Source organism: Ctenocephalides felis, unplaced genomic scaffold (genome assembly GCF_003426905.1).
Source record: "Ctenocephalides felis isolate EL2017-DRISC unplaced genomic scaffold, ASM342690v1 CF-g0.4_SCAFFOLD_01886, whole genome shotgun sequence".
Classification (NCBI taxonomy): Eukaryota; Metazoa; Arthropoda; class Insecta; order Siphonaptera; family Pulicidae; genus Ctenocephalides; species Ctenocephalides felis.
In genome coordinates, this window is record NW_020538040.1 from 37,016,795 (window position 1) to 37,035,795 (window position 19,001).

The 19,001-nt window shown below is 28.2% G+C and overlaps 1 protein-coding gene across 3 annotated transcripts; it reads right to left on the reverse strand.

The window, feature by feature from the left end:
• Positions 1-8,379: 8,379 nt before the first annotated feature.
• LOC113376989 (H(+)/Cl(-) exchange transporter 7) lies at positions 8,380-17,604 on the reverse strand. Of its 3 annotated transcripts, none has more exons than XM_026617135.1 (17): positions 17,151-17,604; positions 16,696-16,821; positions 16,158-16,356; positions 15,934-16,043; positions 15,715-15,858; positions 14,901-15,078; positions 13,874-14,023; positions 13,453-13,594; positions 13,249-13,387; positions 12,766-12,859; positions 12,541-12,710; positions 12,291-12,470; positions 11,877-12,083; positions 11,001-11,171; positions 10,845-10,928; positions 10,383-10,463; positions 8,380-8,588 (listed from the first exon to the last, which is right to left on the reverse strand). In XM_026617135.1, the coding sequence occupies exons 1-17, from the start codon at positions 17,253-17,255 to the stop codon at positions 8,487-8,489; spliced, it is 2,382 nt and encodes a 793-aa protein (XP_026472920.1). In that variant the 5' UTR covers positions 17,256-17,604; the 3' UTR covers positions 8,380-8,486. The 3 variants fall into 3 exon arrangements, with proteins under 3 accessions (XP_026472920.1, XP_026472921.1, XP_026472922.1); XM_026617136.1 differs by having other exon boundaries at positions 11,001-11,149; positions 11,867-12,083; XM_026617137.1 differs by lacking the exons at positions 8,380-8,588; positions 10,383-10,463 and adding an exon at positions 10,659-10,784.
• Positions 17,605-19,001: the final 1,397 nt, after the last annotated feature.

The following is a 19,001-nucleotide window of genomic DNA, read 5'->3' on the forward strand; positions in this document are numbered from 1 at the left end:
AGACTGATTATGAGACACGTTTGATTTCTTTCAATGAACAGTCAACATCAGCAGTATCAGCACTAGTGATGTGTCGACTCGAAAAATTCCCGATTCGAATGATTCGAATCAGAAAAAAACCTGATTCGAATCAACTCGAATCAAGTATATATATGGACAAAAAAAAATCATGGATGTATTTATTTAGTAAAAGTGATCCAAATTTATAATCAAAATTGTCAGTTTAACCAATATAACCGACAAAGTAGAAATTGTAAATATAAATTACTATCAAAAAGTATATTCTGAAAATTATTAAAAATGATATAATTTTGAGGACGGCTGAAACATATCTTCAAATTAATTTACAATAATAGATTACCAAACAATTGTGCATCACTAAAGCATAAAAAATAATATTTGGAATCATGGGTCGATTGTTTATTTTACTATGTAATCAGTAAAGGATCGCATCTAAACTGAGAGCTGAAAGTTAATTTCATTAATGTGAATTTGCCATTACTTACATAATCAGAAGTTAACATATTATTTACTGACTTTCTGGTGTTTAGTAATTGTTTCAAAAGAGAATTATATTGAAAGATTCCCGAAACTCGTTTCATAATTTCGAGTGATTTATTTTGATAAGATTTAAAATCTAAAACTTAATCTAATATAATAGATAAAATTAATTATTATCAAAATTGGGTATTGATATTTCACGGACAAAATCGCTCTTAGTGCTCCGTAAAATAAATAAACACGCAAGAACAACGATGCATTGTATCTGTTTCGAAGTCGCTTAATATCGCCCATACGGTTAACTCATATCGCTCGAACGGCTTGAAGTCGGAATGATTCGAATCGGAATTGAAGTCGGAATAACTCATATCGCCGCTTGATTCGGTTTGACTCATATATGAAGTCGGATGAACTCATATCGTCGCTTGATTTGGTTTGAGTCATATGAAGTCGGAATAACTCATATCGTCGCTTGATTTGGTTTGAGTCATATGAAGTCGGATGATATAGTTTCCCCTTTCGAATGAAAAAAATATTGCGGCCCCCTCCCCTTCTTATTTTTCTAACAATTTAATTTAAATATATTTAATATATTTTTTTCTAATTTTTCTGAGATTTCTAATCCATTCGTATTTGGACGTAATTAGATAAAGTATTTCGTATTATAGTATTTCGTATAATTAGATCGTATTTCTAAGATTTCTAATCCATTCGTATTTGGACGTAATTAGATAAAGTAATGCGAAAATTGGTTTCGTAGACTAGTCATATGACTGATATAATAATAAAATCTTCACATACTTCTATTTCATGAGTAACACAAGTAATTTTAAAAGTGGGAAACATGTTAAAGTTATAAAGTTATTTGTTACTAGCTTACACAGTTCTAATTTTTTCATTAAAGCCGTAATCTTGTCTTTCTGAACAAAAGCACGAATTTGAGATCCTTGCATTGATTCAATTAAATCGCTAAGTCTTTGAAAAATATCAACTAAATACGCAAATTTTGCGAGGAACTTTGTGTCCTAAAACAAGATTGCTCCGTCTCTTTTGTTATCAGCAAGAAATATAGCAATTTCTTTTTTGAGTTCAAACACTCTTAGAAGTACTTTAAGTATTTTGCTGATTTGTTTTTGACACTTACTCAGCATTTAAAAATAATATTTTTGAAACAGCTTCGCGCCCCCCCTGGAACGGTACGGCGCTCCACCAGGGGGGCGCGCCCCACAGGTTGGAAATCACTGATATAGTTAGTCGATAAATGCGGTTTAAGTCATATAAAGACGATTGGAGTCGGCTGATAAATTTAAGCATATTAAAGTCGGGTGGCTCGCATGATTTAATTCATTATTCATTTTTTATATTTATGATATTTATTTTTTATATTATTATAATATTGAATTAAATTAAAACATTTGTTTATATTCATATTTATGAAAAATTTTATATTTATGAAAAATTTGTGTTAATACATATTTTATCACAGTAAATATTTCGCGGCTTGATACGAGTTGATTCGAATCAAGTAAAATCTGATTCGAATCAAGTCGTTAAAGGCTTGATTCGAATGATTCGAATCACTTGATTCGACTTGGCACACATCACTAATCAGCACCAACACACATGTATCATCGGGAGAGCGCGCGAACGGTTTGCGCATGTTTTCTATTCCGTCAGTTATTATGCGCTTGTTATCTGCCCAATGGCCGCCGGCACAAGCGGCCGTTTCGTTTGCATCGCGTCGCGTACACGATACGATTACGAACAATGAAAGAACGAGTTAGGTTACATTCGATTTGTTATGTTTACGATTCCTCTGTTCCTCCTAACTAATGATCTCACACGCAATTGATATAACTATCAAGGTTTAAGTGCAATTCTGATGACTCAAAAAGCATTCTGGTCTACAATTAAAAAAAAACGAATTTGTTTTTCTTTTTGGATATTTTCAAATTTTAACTTTTAACTAGTAGGGTGCATGGCATCGTGCCTTAAGGCAAAGTGCTGGAACTTACCGTACCGTAATTAAAAATCTTGGTACGGAACCTAAAAAAAATTACAATGTGTACACATTATTAAAATATTCATAATTTGATGTACATATGTCTGATGAACATTTTGATCACAAAATGACATTTTTCAACTTATTTTTATTGAGAGTTCATAACCCCTGGATCTGCCTTCCCAAAAATTTAATCAGTTCTTCATCTTCTCAATACAAGTGCACTTTTTGCCCCGTATCTTCGGAACGCCTTCGCCAAAGACTAATAAGCACATCTCATTATCAATACGAATCGAATGTTTTTTTTGAATTATTCAAATTGGTTGATCGGTGTTCCCGATCCCGATATCGTCGACGAAAATTTGTATCACACACACGCATACATCAATTTTTTCTAAAGTATGCCAAAATGTTCAAAAACCTTTGAAACGTAAAGATATATAAAAATTTTCATTTTCGATTTTTTTGCGATTACTATAACTTACCCTACGGGAAGTTAAAAATATGTGTACAAAAGGATTTTTCATAATTCAAATTCTTTTCGTAGTTATAGCTACGATTGGCCACGATAATCGTACTCGGATTCCTCTTCCGCTAAACTTTAAATTTTTTTCTCAAACAGTCTTTTTTGATACGATACCCACGATTTAACAACTTCTACTGGACCTTTACTTGAAATTTTTATAGAGTTCATTTCATTCAGTATAAACTACGTTCAACCCCAAATGTCGATTTTTTACTATATTTAAAAAAATCGAAAATATTGAAAATTTGTGTAAAAAAATTATTGTCTTATTCCTTGTTTATACGGTTGCGTTATTTCTGTGTAGGTTAATAATACATACGAGGTGTGTTCAAAAAGTACTAGGAATGTTTGAATTTCTCGGGTCTAGAGAGTACAAATGTCGTTTTTTATTTTGCGTTGGTGTACATTCCCCTAAAATATGATTAAAGTATGATTTTCAACTATATTCACCGTTTATTGTGTCTGTGGTAGTCGCTAAGATTCGACGTATTTATTATGGCCTTTTGATACTCGGTTTTGTTTAAACAATGGAAAGAAACGTGGTCCTTTCAATCAAAGCCATATCAAAATATTATTAATCCGACTCTCCAGAACCGAAAAATTAAAAAAATTCTAGTATTTTTTGAGCACATCTCGTAGAAATATTGTTCTTCAGATTATTTGGAGGACTATGATGATTATAGTCAGGTGCCAATTTTTTGAGACCCGCCTTTTCATCACTTTCTATAAGTAAAACTTTACGACTATTTTTAATTTTTATTTTTTTATATACTTTGAAAACATTGATCAAAAACTTGTAACAGAAAATATAGCCTTGATATCGATGCTTGCAGACCAGAATACCCCCTTAAGGTAAGTAGCATGAACTTCCCGATATGTGTAAATAATAGACTTAATCAAAAAATATTTATATTCATATTTATATTCATATTCATATTCATATTCATATTCATATTCATATTCATATTTATATTTATATTTATATTTATATTTATATTTATATTTATATTTATATTTATATTTATATTTATATTTATATTTATATTTATATTTATATTTATATTTATATTTATATTTATATTTATATTTATATTTATATTTATATTTATATTTATATTTTCAAATGGTCACGATCAAATTTTCAAATTTTAACGCGATCCTGTATTCCAAATATTGGCAAATTTTAATAATTAAACTACTTTTCGTATATTTTAGGATGTTCGTTAAGATCATGAATTCTAAAAAAACTCAACAATTAGTTACGAAGAAACGATCCGGTCGATCTTTACATCGATTAATACGATCCGCAAGTAATATTTTCCGTAATCAATAATAATAAACATTATTTAAGTCTTGTCATGCTCATTTATACTAATCAACCGTTCTCCTGAAAATGTGGCAAAATCTGGCAAACTCTTAAAACTATATAGTGTAGCGTAATATTCATCACATTTACTGAAGTTTACTGGAATAATATTTAAGTGTGTAGAATTGTTATATTTCACATGCACAAATAACGTTTGTGTCACCGACTCAATATGCACATTTGATAAATATGAACTAACCCGTTCCGATTGTTTGTCATCATGACTTGCATGTTCATTATTTGACAATGTATAATGAGTTTGCGCTATTTTTTCTATCGAATATAAAATTTCGTATTGGCGAGAATTGATTATTTTCCAAATATATAATAACTATGTATCATATACGTATCGTAATTTTCAATGAATATGAACTGACACTTTATCATTGTACTAAATATTTCACTTTGATCAAATCTAAAATTGCATTGCGGTTGCTTTAAATTGCAACTGGTTACCTCATAGAATCAAACTATTTAAATGGAAAATAAATGAAAAAAAAATGGAATTAGAATTAGATAAATTTCCTTTCAAATGACCTACTATCCATTACCATTCGACCTTTTTTCCATACTCTTCTTTTATCTATGCTTTTTTCCTTATTTAATAAACCATTAAAATTACTAAATGTTGTTTATAACAACATATTGTAATTCATAAATGTAAAGAAAAAAAATTATTAAGAATGTTTATATAAAATATAAATTCAATTTTCAACGTGGTCTGATTTATGCTGAAAACCTCGACAAAGAATTTTTCCAAAAAAAGTTTAAACATATGGTGCACGGCATCGTGTTTTAGACAAATTGGAACCGAAAATTAAATTTTTTTGAAAACTTTGAAAAAAAAAATGATATTTTCGAAAAAAAAAACTTTTTTGAATAATTTGAATCTTTTTATATTTCGAAATTTACCGTACCGAAAATTAAAATTTTTTGAAAACATTGAAAAAAAAAGATATTTTTGAAAAATTTGAATCTTATTTCAAATATATTTCGAAATTTTTTGAAAATATTGAACATTTTATTTAAGGGGCACAACTAGTGTGAAATTTCGAAAAAATCGATTTTTGTTTTTTATTATATTTCGGTAGATTACACCTTTAAAAATAATATGTAAAAATTTCAAATCGATATCTCAAATAGTTTTTGAGTTACAGTCATTTAAAAAGTATATATATAGTACATAAGTACAACGATCATTTTATCTTTAAACGCGTTTTTCTCGAGACAGCATTTTCCGAATTTCCGAATTTGCTGCAGTGATTACTCAAAAACGAATGGTCCGATCACTATCAAATTTTTTTACATGTTCTTTATATAATTCTCCGTAAAATGAGCTATCGATTTTTTGATCGGATCAAAAATCGAATTTTGGCAGTCGAAAAACGACCAAAATTTTAGGTAAAATTCGACTTTTTTTTAAAAAAACGCCGCCATTTTGTCAATTTTTGATTTATTTTTTTCATCGTAGTTCATTTTACAGACAATATTATCTAGTTTAACAAGAATTTTTTTTTTTGATTTCATCCACGTAGAAGGCCGGAATCACTGCAGCAGTTAAGGGCCTTTTTTGTCGCAACGTTGGAGATCGACGATGGAGTTGTGCCCCTTAAAGCAATCGTGCTGCGTGGCCATTAGAATAAATAACATAGAAGAAATATTGAAGCGCGTAAGCGCCGTGCCATAGTCTAACGGATAAACTTTGGTACGGAACCCATAAAAAGGTAAACAAAATTTGTATTTTTTATTAAAATATCTATAAAATATTTGTTAATTTGATGTGCATGCATATGTCTAATCATTATTAGTTTTGACCGCCAAATGGCTTTTTTCTTACCTATTTCACTGGATCCCCAAAACTGCTAGACCTCCATAGACCAAAAACTAATCAACACGAGTCTCCCTATCAATCAACCGGAATCAACGGTCTTTTGAATTATTCTATTGGGTTGATCCGTATACCCGAAATAGTGGGAGAGAAATTGTATCCATACTACACACACACACATCCATTTTTTTTTTGGTTGTAAGGTATGCTAAAATGTTCAGAAGATCTTAAAACATAATGATAAGCAAATTTTATTTTTTTTTATTTTTACACGATTACTATAACTTACCCTAGGGGAAGTTAATAAATAAGTTATTGTCTGTATAATTTTCAACAATTTTGTGATATCAATTTCTTTTTAAATTTTCAATAATAAATTATGCAACTAGTTTTGCATGGCTTTTCAAAATAAATGATTGGAACTTTGTTTGTAATTGTATTTGCTTGCTTTATGCATACGAATATTGTATGGATAAAATCAATATTAAGATTAAATTATGACAACGAATAAACTAAATTGTGAAATTTATTGTTTTTTCTAAATCATTTAGCTTAAAAAATTGTAATGTTAATAGTTATTTTTACAAATAAGAAAATAAACAGAGTGAGATTGTGAGAATCAATAGCTTAACGCAAAGAGTGTGTATAATATGCATGTATGTATGTGCAGGATATTGATGAGAAAACGTGCTGATTAGTATTTGGCAGAGGCAGGTCCAGACGTACGTCTGGCGTATCAAAGAAACGCAGCAAAAAGTGAAAAAAATGGCAATTTAGTTTTTGTTAGAACGGAACGTCTGATTTGAATGATTCAAAAAATACTTTATTAGTATTGATGGAGAGACTACGCAGCGCAATCGATTTGAAAAAAATTCAAAACTTTCCAAAAAATACAAAATATCACGGTACGGCAAATAGCAGCACAGTTTTTTACCGCTAGTTCTACTTTAATTTTAATTTCTTTCAAATGCTTTTACTGTCGGGGGCTCCAACTGAATATACCTAGCGTAAAAGTTGGAAACGCTACTGAGTGAGCTATTCCCGCCACCTTTGAAATTTGGTTTTTGAAAAAAAAAATAAATAAATAAGTATAGATAATTTATACTTGGAAAAGTTTGACATGTAATAAAATGAATTATGAATTAAATGAATTATTCTCTTCGAGTTCACAAGTAATTTATAAAAAATTATTTAAAGAATTGCAGGAATAAAGAAAGTCACTAATAGGGGAGAACTGCTACTCGAATCCATAGTTCTAATATACAAAGGTATCCGACTGATTATTAAGGAACACAAATATGGTAATAAAAACTCAGAATGTAGTCGTAGAAACCCGATATTTATAAGCACAACTGTGAAGTAGTCAAACATTCCTATAAAAATCCAATTTGAATATAGTACATAATTTATGGTAAGTGGGAAAAGATAATTTGCTTTGCAAGATTCTGAAAATCTGAAATTATGTAGTCAATGTAAGCTAATTTACTTTCAATTTCACATAGAAACCTTCCAACAATGATATATCTATGTTAATATTTATTATTATCATAGCAGATATTATATATGTGAATATTGATCATAATTTAATTATTATTAATTTATAGCTCTTAAAGATCAAATATCAACAATAATATCAATTTAAAAAAAAAGTGAATTCAATAAAAATATTTCACAGATGTAAGAATAGATCCCAAAAATTGCAAAGAAACAAAAGCCTCATCCAATTTGCAATTGTAAAGTTTTAAATTTTATTCTATTTCATAAAACGACCAATTGATTACATATTTTCTATGGACCTAAAGATAAGTGCTAATGAATATTAGGTACATATCAGCGACTTCAATTATACTCCTAATATTAATTGAATTATTATTTTTATTAATATGTTTTCGATTATATTTGTAATATAATACAAATTTTCATTAAACAATTTTATTAAAAAGTAATATATTAATAATCTTAAAATTTATATTAAAGCAATCCAATGAGGTTTTATATAATATATCACATGATAATTCTTACTAATATAAAACATTTCTTCATAAAAATACGTTTAAAAAATCTTTATAGCACTCACATCTTTATGAATATAAAGATTTCACGATCATGAACATACATAAAGAAATAACTTTCAATATCTTATGCTTAATTGCATAGTTTCATACATGCATTGTACAATGTGGCATTTGTATTAAATGCATATACTGTAATAATGCTGTAAAGCCCTAAATTAAATTTTAAATAATGAAGAAACAAAATAAAATCAATCGTAGTGTGATATCGCCACTTTGTGCCATATTATAACTCCGCAATGTCTGCTGGCTCGGAACCTAGCCAAGTCCTTTCGAGTGACCACACCAACAACCTATAAAATTCAGTCACTATGAACTATAATTGATAATATCTAATTAACCCATATTAGCCTTTTATATTCTCGTATGATTGCAGCATGATTTCCATAGTCGTTATATATTTCATCTTTAATTATGTTTTTTAATACTTTTATTATATGTTTATTTTCAATAATTTATTATAATTTTTAATTGTTAGTGCATTTTTATTTTTAAATTAATCATGTGATAAGTTAGTACAATTTGCATTAAATTGTATGTATATATATATATATATATATATATATATATATATATATTCATGATTGATAAAGAAGAATGGAAGAAAGCGTAAATAATAAAAAGCAAAGTCGAGACAACAATGAAGGATTTAAAAAAAAAAGAAAAAATGCTGTGACCAATTTAACATCGCACATCGGTAAGATTCCACACAAAATTCTCGACCCGAAAATACTAGATAAGCATCCCGACAAGAGACGGATACCTCACGAAAGAGATCAGGGCAAAGGTCACAAAACGCCAATAAAGCGGTCTTCAAGTAATTATAAGTGTACAGACTAATATGGATAGGAAAAGTATAGTCAAAATAAAATAAATCGTTAAGGTAACAAATGAAAAAGTGCTTAAAAAAGAGAGAAAGAAAAAAACTCTAGGGATATGATTGCGAGAAAGAAATGTAACTAAATCGAACCCTTATTAAAAAAAAAAATGCCCTCTAAAGAACATCATCGAAGAAAAAACAGAAAGATAATTGACCATGTTTAACAACTAACACAAGAACAAAAAATACAAGGAATTGAAAGCCTGCACATGACACAGAAGCACAGAAGTTATATAAAACTAAGGGAGGGAAAATAAATTGAATGTAATGCCTTCATTCTATAAATCTGCCTTCCTGCAGAACAACAATAATAAAAAATAAATATAAGAAACTAAATCAATAAACGTAACAAAAGCATTAAACATGCAAGTAGCATTATTACATGGTAATAACAAACAATTTTCTATAACTGGTTAGAAACCAATCAAAAATTATTTTTAAATATTTTAATAGAAAGTTTCACCTTTTTCTGAATGCCATGGATCCGTTGGACACATCGCACATGTTGTAGAATATAGTATTTGGGTTTTTTAAAACTACGACAATCAAAGATTATACGTTGGTCATGAGAAAGATTGATTGTATTCAAAAATATCTGTATGCATACTCAGATCTAATAAAATTCATGTTCAAACTAATATAATCCTCAAACTCTGTTTTATCACAGTACATAATTAATTGACTTCTTAATGTCTCAATTGTAACGATGCAAATTTAGTTATATATAAATACTTTTTTCTCCATCAGACAGTTTTCGAAGTAAAATAACAATAGTTACTACCAAAATGATAGAATAGTTGTAAATAGAAAAAAATATTTTTCGATGTTATCAAGTCATGTATAAAATTATTTCGTAAATTTGTTTAGAAAACACATAAAAATCTTAATACTACTGAATTGCTCAATCTGTTTTCTAACCCAATATTGGTTTTAAATAGTAAAATATGATTCCTCCAACCAAAAATTCTCTGCCGCTTTGGGGGTCAAGATTAATAAATAGTGTTGAACTTCCTAAAATCTGTTTAAAACTATCTTTCCCTACATTTGAATTGTTAAAAAAAAAACAAAGTTAAAAAAAAAAGTATTCATTTCAAATCAAACATGCTTAATCCAAGAGGCTCCAACAGCTAATGAATAGCATTGATGTGTAATAAAGCTGACTATAAAGTATTGTAATTTTTATTAATTTATAATTAGTATTGCTTACCTCATTTAAGTCATTTATTATTAGAAGATGTCTTAACCCGAGAGCTCGGAATAAAGTGAACATGCGAGGTAGAGATGCAGTCTGAAAAAGTTACAAAAATCATTAGGTTAACAGATAAAATTAGACAACTAATAGATGAATTAAAAGTTCAAAAAGAACATAAACGATGGTCAAAATTTAGGTTGTGCACATGTGCAAGAATGTCCTGAAACATCAAGAAAACATAAATTTGATAAATGGTATATAAAAACTCATCTTTTATAGTAATTGTCGTATGCTCGCTTGCCAATAACTCTTATGCTCTAATCATTTCTCTTCAAAAATTTCTTATAATTTTCATTTTAATTTTAATTAGTTTATCTCTTATTACAATTGATATGTCCCTTGGTGTTTCTTTTCTGCCTGTGATTTTTCAATTATTATCTCTAATTTTAAATTTAAATTATTTCGAAATAAACTTACAGTATGCACCGTGTAAGGAGAAGGATTCATATAAGGAATTAAATCAATCGAGTATCTCTCATCATATTCCGATATTACTATATCCTGAAATATAATATATAAATAATAGTATAGCATAATTTCAAATAAAATTGAAAAATCTGATTATAAACTTACTTTTATATTTGGGTACCTAGGATATTTATCATAGAACAATTTGCTTGTGTTAACTGGGTTGCGCCTACCATTTGTTGGCTCACGAAACAGCTTACTATGCAGAATTACAATCAGCTGTGCACGTAATATTAAACCCCGTAATCGTTTTGGTTGATTATCGTTGACATATAGCTGTAAAAAAACAGAGTAATAAACTGAAATTAATATCCAAAGTAAAACAAAAAATGTACATCTGTATAAGTAAAAAATATACATCGCTTTAATAATTAAGGCATACAGAGAATAAAATCATTATGACCCACTTCCCTACTCAATTCAGAACTTTCCAGTGAATTGCAAAAAACTGTAAATACAAAAAATTCAAAAACTATAATAATTCTTGGGGAGCATTAAAACTTTGTATTACACACAAAATTACATAAACATTCAACAACTAGAATAAAGATACTATGTATTATAGTTCAACTACAATTCTGCAGGTCAATCCGCGAGTTTTAAAAATATAGTTATACAAGTAAGTTCAAGTTCTGTTTTACTAATTATACTGGCATTGATATTTAAAATGGTATTTAAAATTCGATTCTGATTTTTGTCCAAAAATTAAATAAAAACGATTTGACTGATCCACGCTAAACATCATTGAGTCGTATTAAAAGGGTTTTAAATATTTCAAGGTAGTAGAAACAATTTGGATAAAACATGGCCAAAACAATTGCATTCAGATATAGGTATGCATATAGAGATATACCTTTTCTACTTATTTTGACAAAATAATATAATTTAATTTTAAGAAAGCATTAATACACAATAAGCAGTTATTAATATGAACTGCAGAAGCATCCATAATTAGATAACTAAATGTTCATTAGTACTTACTTCATTATCAGCATATTCAACAACAGGAAAACCATTATGATCTGTCATTTTCAAAACTTCTACAATTCTTTTAACAGATTCTTTAGTTTTAAAATATATAACTGGTTGTGACATAACAACAGATGCAAAAATAGATGATGATAAAGGTGGAGAATGCCACTGCAGAAATGGTATGCCCGATAATTGTATATGAATATCATATATACCCTAAAAATAAAAGAATCTTAAAATCAATATATCGACAATAACTTGGTATTGCTATTTCAATGATAACTACTGTCGGTTTGAATGGCAGCATTCATTTTACAAAAAATAAAAACTAAATTTTTTACATTAGATTTAGATAAAAGTTTTCGAAAAAAATTATCATAAAAAATAAAAACTTAAATAAAACATTAAAACATGCTGTTATACTTCATTGAAAAAGTCTCCAGTCCATTTAGCAGCTATCAATGTTAGAATGATAGGTAGAGCAAAAGATATGTTTCCAGTCGATTCAATTAAAATAACAGACAAACTTAATGTCATACGCACAGCGCCCCCTAATAATGCAGCAGCTCCTATCAGAGCATATTTTCCTGGGTGCAATATCGTCTAAAAATAAATAAACTAGGTATAAGTTACAATTTGTAAATATAAGGTAAATATAACATTGATCACTCACACTATTTATTTGAGTGTATTGGAGAAACATAGCAGTCAATCTACCCCAAGCGGCACCAGCCAATAAAATAGGAATAAATAAACCACTAGAGACACTTAATCCATAAGTCCATATCGTTAATGGGAAGTAAAACATCACAAATATCAAAAGAGATAGTAATGTATTTGAACCTGTAAATAAATTAATCAATATAAAAGAAAATTTAAATTAACATCATAAGTTTACCTGGCGGATCATGAAATAATGATTTTACACTGGCCTCAGGAGTTTGAAACCATAAAGAAGCAACAGCACTGTATTCACCATCACCACAATATAACTGCAACAATTTTAATATTATATGACTTGAATATGTGTATTGATAAACCCTTACAGATTACAGATTTAGTTTACAACTAGAATGCAAAATTAATTTATGTTTCATATGCCTAACGTATGCAAACATATACATATATTAGCATAATTTAGGCATATCACCCGCAAACATTAATGGTCTCAATTTAAAGTTACCAATAATATAGGTATAGCTATGTATATAAACACATTATAAATAATATTAATTATAATTATAGTATAATTATACTATTAAATTTAAAAAACAAACTACCAAATTTACAATAATTAAACGATTTTATGAATCACAATTTAAGATTACTATATATAAATATATGACGCATTTTTTTGGTTTTTAATTACAGATTAGAATACCTTCACAGGAAATTTTGTAGGATCTTGTCCTAATGGTCTGCAATCCTTTATAAGCATTATCATTAAACATGCAACAGTAGCCATAATTGCAGCAACCAAAACAGCTTCTAATACTTTAGCCCAACACCAAATAATATATCTAGAGATACAAAAAAAAAAGCAGCAATTAAGAACAGTTAATGCAATATATTTGTAAAAGGTCACCTTTTCCTGAACTCTGTTAATCGAGTATTACAATGATTCCAAAGTGCTCCTAATAAACCACCAGCACTGCCCATCAACAAGAATATTGGTAATTCCGAAAATTCGTAAGAAAATGGTTCAAATTGTCCCAAATTAATCAAACCTAAGGAAAAATAAAATAAATACATAATTTGTGTATTATTTATGATGTAAAAAATGTATTAAGAAATGCGCCTATTTCCTAAACAAATTATTATTAAAATAAAAGAATTTATGAAACTCATGTCAATTTCTGAAAGACATACTTAATTAAATAAAACTTTGAATTCACTAAATTCAATGCACTTGGAAACACAATAAAAAAACATAAATAAATTAGAACAATAAAAATCAGTTTCAATTGCTTATCTAACAAATATTTAATCTTGATATTGTATATTACCTGAATATGACAGATCACCAGGATGTCCATGATATGCTGATAAAATAACATTTAAAGTAAACGTACTCATGACTGACGCAAAAAACGTTCTCCATGTCAATGATTGATTCCAAAAACTTGCACCTTCTTCAAGTGAAAACAAAACTCCACCTGATAAACAGAATAGTAACAAAAAAATAGAATTAAGGTTATAATGAAATACAGTGGTACCCCAACTTACGAGTAACCTGGAATATGGTGTTTTGAGTTTTCTTGAAAAATGTTAACAAGATGAAAATATGAAAAATTTCGTTAGTTGTAATAATGAATTTTCTACCATAGACATATTTTGGTTGTTTTATGATAGTAAATTATTTTATAGTTAGTCATTTCAATTGTACATTAATATTAATTGTGTAGTAATGATTTACACACGCGCATACATCGAGGATTATTTTAATGTTTGAAACTTTAACTATACATTAATAGTGATGTTCTGAGTTCTCATTGAGTTTGCTTTTTGCACATTTACAAAACATTTTTTACTGTCAGGTGTCTTGAATTATAGTGTAAAATTATTGAAAAATATGAGGATGACGAGGATAAACGAGTGTAGCACCTAACAGATATGTACTGTGTTTAAAAAAAAAGGAGGTGATAAAGAGTATAACTCCAGATAAGGGCCTTACAATAATGTATGAGCAGCTTTCTGTTCTAAAAGTTTGTAGATGATAATCACCATGAAAAAGTTGCAACAGTTGGATCATCAAAGTTGTTTAACAAAATATGTCAAACTCATTTCTGCAATATCATGAATAAACAGGAAAAATCAATAATTAAATTAATAAATAGCAAATTTATTTTTGATATTTAAGAAACCATAATCCTCGAATAAATTAATGGCATTTCAATTTATTTATATGGAAAAAATTGCTTTGAGATATGAGCGATTCGACATACGAGCATAGTAATGAAACAAATTAAACTTGTTCGTTGGAGTACCTCTGTAATTTTAATAATAACGAAATAACACTAATTCATGTACAACCTATAGGTGCACCAAAAGCTGCGGCGACCCCGGCAGCGGCGCCTCCAGATACGAAGTCACGTTTTTCGTGATCTTCACGAAAATAGCGAAAAATTTTTAAATCTCGTCCAAAAAATATACTCTTTCCTTGGGATATACCAGCTGCTATTATAGCTCCAGTGTGTATCATTGGTCCTTCCTATGAAACAAAAATAATAAAATCCTAAGACTTCCTATGCTATTTATATATGCCCAAAAATTCAGAAACCATGATTGCAACTTTTGCAGAACATACTGGAATTTTAGCTCAACATGATGATCAAATACTCGCCTCCAAAAATACATGAATCAAATGATTGTATCAGTGGAGGATAAAAGTAAGCACTACTAAATCAGTACATATTACTTCTACCTTCCATTAAGATTTGTGCCCACCCGTTAAATTAGATGGAGAGTTGGCTCTTGTATCAAATGTAGTTAAATAATTTGGTATGCATTTGAATAGAAAACTCATGTAGCGCAAGCATATAAATAACAAAAAAACACAAGTTAAATTTATACACTCCAATGTTTGCAGAGACAAACATGCCTTGATAGGATAAATAATATGATTTTTTTTCTCTTATATAATATGATATATATACAAGCTGGCAATAGCCAGTTATCGTACCAATATGTATGCATAATTAAAATGTTAGCTTAATATTCTTTGCAAAAATTACTATAATAAAAAAAAAAGTTTCCTAGTTTAAAAATATATATTATTTAATTATATTGTATCGTTTTGGTTGACTATCTATTATTGTAAATATGATTTCAAATATAATGAAATTACCTTGCCGCCAGCTAAACCTCCAACAACAGATGTTATAACACCAATAACTTTAACAACCATTGTCTTAAATCTGACAAGCCTGGGAACTTTTACACCATTTAAGAAGCATTTCACTTGAGGGATTCCGCTACCTCCAGCCACAGGCTAATGCAAAATATTAATTTAGCATATAAATAATTATGCATGAACTAGTTAAAATATAACAAAATTATAACTAACCTCTATATATGCAACTAAAAAGGATCCTATCAATACAGGAATTATATTCCAAGCTATCCATAAAAGATAGGGAATGTAAGTAGTACCATTTGAAAAATGTTTATCAACAGCTATTCTTCAATTAAGAAAAAATTGTGAATGCACTTCAAAATATTACATCAATAAAATGTCAAAAAATATTTTTAAAAAATCATAGTTCTTTAAACCAATTGACAAAAGGATACATTTAGAAAGCATAGTATATTTATATTCAGATAATTGTTCTATAACAATATCAACAACTGCTGCGATTAAAGCCACTAAAACACCTGTTGCAAGGCATATAAACCATCTTGCAGTATCTTTTCGCAAAATATATAGGGAACCTCTCCGCTTCTCCTCTTCAATGTATATGGAATTTTCACAAATATCATAATCTAAACTCTGAAAAAAAACGAAGTTGCTATTGGCATAGTTGGTTAAACGTATCAAAAAACATAGACAAACAAAGAAATATTTTGTTTGATTACCAAGTGATACATTTTACATTAATTTATAGCTTTGCCTGATTTTTGTATATATTACATAAGCATTTCCATTTAGATGATTCTGAATTTTACATTAAATTGTAAATATACATTTCTTTATCTCAATACAATCACATGCCTATTCAAATATTTGAAAAATTAAAATTTTAAACATAATTGACTTTCTCAATATGTCCGAATAAAACTAACATATCTTTGTTTTTATATATTAAATTGAATAAAACATTATACTTACTTCATATTCAGACGATAAAGAATAGGGAGACCTTTCATTTAAATTCCCTCTACTTCGGGGGTCTATACTGCTATATGTTATTAGATTTGGTTCTAAGTCTGATGAAATATTCTCATTAATAGTATCCTGAAGCAAAATACATAATTAAACAACAAAAGTATTGGATTGATGAAATTATAGTTCCTAAAACAAACATAATAAATGAAAATTATACATGTTTATAATATATATATTCTGGACCTAAAAATCTGATTATTTAGCTATATAAGCAAAAATCTATTTAAATAACTGCTTTGAACATCAAATAATATTTAAAGATAATTGTATGTACTACTATTGAACAAATCGGTTTCAGTGTATTGAAAACAAAAAGAAGCGAGAATATTTATTGAATCTGTATAAGCTTCATTAAACTATTAATCTATGCAACAGATATTGTATGAAATTAATTATACCCCAAAGGTCGTTATAAAATCTGCACTTTCTTCAGCCACATCATTATCATTATCTTCATTAATCAACGTTTCAGTATCACAACTATCTACTAACGAAGCTTCCATAATATTATTCAAAACAATTGATTGTTTTTAATATATTATATTATAATACACAAGAATGTATATGGTATAGAGAATTATTCAAAACGGGGTCTTTTAGATTTCACATTTTAAATAAGATTTGATCAAAATTCAAAGAGCAAAAATGGAAAACATTATGCGAATTATTCAAAACTGTTGTGAGTCATAACCTCATACTACACACTGACTTGCTGACTATCTTAGACTGACTCATAAAATTTTTAATAAATATATATAGAAAACAATATTATAAATATTGTTTTAAGTGCATTTAATATATACAACAAGTTAATGAAATCCTATTTCAGATCGCATAAAAATCGCATGAAAATGAAAACGGTAATGGGATGACATTAACCATAACCTCTAACGAAATGTCAAACTATTATTGTCAATGCGTCACACAAAACACAGGTTTGTCATTGTCACGTGGTCATACGAATTCACCGTTAGGATGAAAATAAATAAAATGCTTCCTTCTCATTTAAATTTATTTACAATTTGGCCAGTTGAAAACTTGAAGCTAATTTGCCATTATTATATTATTTAGGCTAATCTGCTTCTCTACACCTATCAAATGAGTTGCAAATTGTAACATTTTGCCTTAAGGCAGTTTACATTAACTTCTAACTTATTATAGATAAGTAAACAACTCACTCCGGAGTTATCACTCCGATACATCTCCTCCCTTGGAGTGAATTCGAGCGAAGTAGTGTCGAAGATTTTGTCATATCCGTCTTTCCTAAACTGGTATTAAATCTCGTGCAGACATTGCGTTTTTGCTTTGGGAAGGAAGCTATCGCTTTCTCGTCTCACAGGCAGTTTTATGACCTTTCAGGTATATGAGTCAAAATAATGCCATTGTGAATTGTGAACAATGAAATTGTGTTCAGGTGTAAATAGCTCAAATGCATAATTTATTGAATAGTAAGGGCTCATATTTCAAACTACGACAATCTTTGGCCGTGAATGACGGCAATCAGGAATATATATACTGAAAAATAATAATAACAAATAAATAATAACAATGTGCAAAATTTATCAGTGACATATCAATAGTATTTAAGCAGAAAAAATATTTAGTATTATATTATTACTTTTATACAATTATATAATTGTCTAAAAGTAATAATATGCTAATCAAACTCCCTGATATAATATTAATTCTCAAATGGAAGTAGCAGAAGAAAAATTTAGAAAGCAGAAGTATTATTATTTGGTAAAAATAATTTATGATAAATATTTTGCTTTTATTATAATGTTTACTACATTATTTTTATATAAAATTAATCCAAAAAATCAATTATTTTGTGACTTTTTATAATGATATCAACAAATATATATTTGTTGATATACATTTTTTCTGAAAAATCTCTCTTTTAATGTAATGTTAATTTATTGGGTAGTTAAATTTATTTTAATACAAATGATCATGTGTATTTAGATAGTGATAAAGTGTAATGCTTTAGCAAAATAATTTCCCACATCAATCAACTAAATGTAAAGTAAATTTAAATTTTACTTCAATGTATTGTAATATATATACTCTATATGAATTTGCTAGAAGCATGGGTACATTAATGTAGAAATCATGCCATAAATAAATATTGTAAAAAAAATTAACCTCTTGTATTATATAATAATGTATAAAAATTCACAAATTTTACAAATACTGAATGAATATCAATTATATAAATAACATTATAAGGAAAAGAGTATGTTCATTAT